This window comes from Panthera tigris, chromosome D2, assembly GCF_018350195.1.
Source record: "Panthera tigris isolate Pti1 chromosome D2, P.tigris_Pti1_mat1.1, whole genome shotgun sequence".
In the NCBI taxonomy this organism is placed as follows: Eukaryota; Metazoa; Chordata; class Mammalia; order Carnivora; family Felidae; genus Panthera; species Panthera tigris.
This window is the reverse complement of record NC_056670.1, coordinates 30,021,070-30,024,323: the sequence shown is the minus strand read 5'-3', so window position 1 is coordinate 30,024,323 and position 3,254 is coordinate 30,021,070. Positions and strand designations below refer to the sequence as shown.

The following is a 3,254-nucleotide window of genomic DNA, read 5'->3' as shown; positions in this document are numbered from 1 at the left end:
CCAGCTTCCGGGAGGCACTGGACCTGCTAGGAAGCACAGCTTTCTCAGCCTGCGGAGACGTAACCGGGGCCCCAGTCTTCCCACCCTCGGCTTCCCCCCCGCCTCTGCCCCCACCGGACACGTCGCGGTCAAGAGAGAGGAGCGGAAGCCGCGACCCCTCACCCAGAGTGACCGGAAGCAGAAGACCACGGGGTGTCCGAGGCGGGGACAAAAGGGAAGGGCAGGGAAGAAAAGAGGGATGATGTGTTCAGACTGACTTTGGAAAGATTTCCAGCCGGCGTTAACAGGGGCCCGCAGAGTCCCTGAGCGGTGCTCAGGGCAGGTCCCCCGCCTCACACCCGGCTAGAGCTGGGCCAGGTAGTGCTGGCAGCCCCTGGCTGTGATTGGACAGGGGGACGAAGGGAAGAAAGAAGTCGCCTGTGTCTCGCAGCGCCAGCGCACCACGGGCATTTAAAAGACAAAGCCTTGCTGCGAACTCCCGGCCCTCTCCTGACCCCTTCTCACCTGAGCTCTTCCCCAGAGACCCTGGCCCGAATGCTAGGGGACTGTCCGCGATTGGTAGTGGTCGAATGTCCCCTGGAGGTCCCACCATAACCACCCTCCGCCTCTGGGACACGATGGAAACGTCTTAGGTTCCTGATGGGGGATGGATGGGGAGGAGAGGTTCTAAGCGCCTCCCTCTGAGGAGTGTGGAGCCTCGTCTCAGAGCACTGTGGTGGGAGGTAGGGGGGCTCCTCACCTCCAGGGAAGGTCTCTACGTGGCAGGGACCTAGGCAGGATCTGTCTCTGTGGTCGCCCCGCCCCTCCTTCCAGAATGGAGAGGGTCCGTGAAACATCGCTCCATGTATGTTTCCTAGCCTGACCCGGAGCGCAGAAGAGCAAGGTGGCTTCAGGAGTTCGTGGACGCTCCTCCAAGCTGGTAGTCAGGGCACCTTGCACCTGGTCCCATGTTTCGCCGCGTGATTTGGGGCGAGCCACCTCCTTCTCTGAGCCTAAGTGTCCCCGTGGGCTTCCCAAAGCCCTCTTCGAGGTACCAAAAGAGGGGCTGGACAGATGCCAAGGAAAAACTGAATACGAGCAAAGCGGTCTGGGGCGGCCAGACGCGAGCCAGACGAGGCTCCTCTCCCTGGGCGAGGCTCTTTGAGGAACCGAGAGTTGCTGGGACCGAGCCCGCGGGGAGAAAGCAAACAGAGCGGCGCTCCCCTCCCCCGACCCGGGCCCTTTGTCCGGAATCCAGCTGTGCCCCGCGGGGGAGGAGCGGGCTCGCGTGGCGCGGCCCCCTGGCCCCGGCGCTGATTGGCCGGCGGCTCGGGCAGCAACGGGGCAGGCACGCTCCTGGCCCGGGCCGAGCAGATAAAGCGTGCCAAGGGGCACACGACTTGAGGCTCAGAAAAAATTCCGATTGGTCTCGCAGCCGCGCCAAAGACAGCAACAGTGGCCCGGGACCCCCTTTGCTCTTCGCTCCTCTTGGGCTGGGGAAACTTCCAGGCTGCGGCTCCTGCATCCTGGCTGGACTTAACAGACGAAAAGGCCAGCTAAGCTCACCATTGCTCTCGTTGCTCGCCGCTGCTACCCTTTTGCGCGCGGGAACAAGGTAACACCTGCAGGTCACAGAGCGACGGGTGGAGGGGGGAAAGGGGTCCTGTGATCCGGCGGGAGCGGAGGGGTGGCTCTTTCTCGTCATTTTTCCCCCCTCACTTGACCCTGGGACCGGGAATTGCGCGCGGGTGGCCCGCCCACTCTTACCCGGACCTCTCACCCCAGCCTCAGGATGGCGCCGCATCCCTCCGGCGTGCCAGCTGTCCAAGCGACCCATGACACAGAACAGCCCTTCCAGGGCGCCTCGGACGCCGAAGTGACCTGCGTTGCGTCCGCTCCGCCCAGCCCGGCTCGCGGGCAGGGGGGCTGCGCGGAGGAGGAAGGGGGCGGCTGCCGAGGAGCCTCGAGGAAGCTCCGGCCGAGGCGCGGGGGGCGCAGCCGGCCCAAGAGCGAGTTGGCTCTGAGCAAGCAGCGGCGGAGCCGGCGCAAGAAGGCCAACGACCGCGAGCGCAATCGGATGCACAACCTCAACTCCGCGCTGGACGCGCTTCGCGGTGTCCTGCCCACCTTTCCCGACGATGCCAAGCTCACCAAGATCGAGACGCTACGCTTCGCGCACAACTACATCTGGGCGCTGACGCAGGCGCTGCGCATAGCAGACCACAACCTCTACGGGCTGGAGCCGCCCGCGCCGCCCTGCGAAGAGCTGGGCAGCCAGGACGGCGGCTCCCCGGGAGAATGGGGCTCCCTCTACTCTCCGGTCTCCCAGGCGGGCAGCCTGAGTCCCGCCGCCTCGCTGGAGGAGCGTCCGGGGCTGCAGATGCCTGCCTCCCCTACCGGTCTGCGCCCCGGCGCCCTAGCTTTCTCAGACTTTCTATGAAGGGGCCCGCGGGTCTCTGGGCGGTGGGTGCTCGGGAGAGAGGGAGGGGGCGGTTACGGGGGCCTTCATGCGAACTTGCCCTTCCAGTCTCTGGCTCGCTGACACCCGATGAGCCCAGGCGCCTACGAGGGTGACAGGCTGGATTCAATCCCCCGTCCTCTGCGTCGCGCTAACTTCAGACCACCGCACGCAGGTTGCTGCGCAAGCAGGTGGGCGTTGCAGGCTTCGGGGGTTCCCCTCCCTGCAACCACCCCAAGTCTCCCGCAAAGACGACGAGAATGGTAGCACTACGCAGCCGGAGACACTCACTGTCTCCAGCCATCGTACCCTCACTCAAGTGTGCCAGTCTGTCTCTTACCAACCTTCCAACCAAGGTGACCTAATCCAGTATTTGATCTCTTCCGGTTTGCTCTCCTCGCCCAGCGTCTCTTCTGGAAAGACGCCGCTGACCCTCTGCGTATTAAGTCCTGGTTTCTGGCCGGTCCGCTGCCTTAATCCACGAAGGCGATCCTCCGCCTTCTCTCGGTGCACTTTTCAGAGCCATTGCCCTCCCGGGGGAGGGAGACCGGGCTGTGAACTGCGGCAGAGACCGCCTGGCTCAGGAATGTCTCTCCCGCTTCCCTGCGACTGAAGCTCCCTTGTCTAAAAAAAAAAAAAAAAAGAAAGAAAGAAAAAGAAAGAAAGGAAGGAAGGAAGAAAGAAAATAAAAAGAAGAAGAGAGAAGAAAAAAATCAGTTTGTAAATTATATGATATCTTTTGAAATGAATTTTGGTATGGTAAATTATATACCCCCCCTCCCCTCCTTTACACGCTTGTATTTATTGATAAGATTTC

General features: G+C 62.3%; 1 protein-coding gene across 1 annotated transcript; it reads left to right on the top strand.

Moving 5' to 3' along the window:
- Positions 1-1,771: 1,771 nt before the first annotated feature.
- Positions 1,772-2,419, top strand: NEUROG3 (neurogenin 3). Its single transcript, XM_007095824.2, has one exon. It carries the CDS (start codon positions 1,772-1,774, stop codon positions 2,417-2,419), a length of 648 nt encoding a protein of 215 aa, XP_007095886.2.
- Positions 2,420-3,254: the final 835 nt, after the last annotated feature.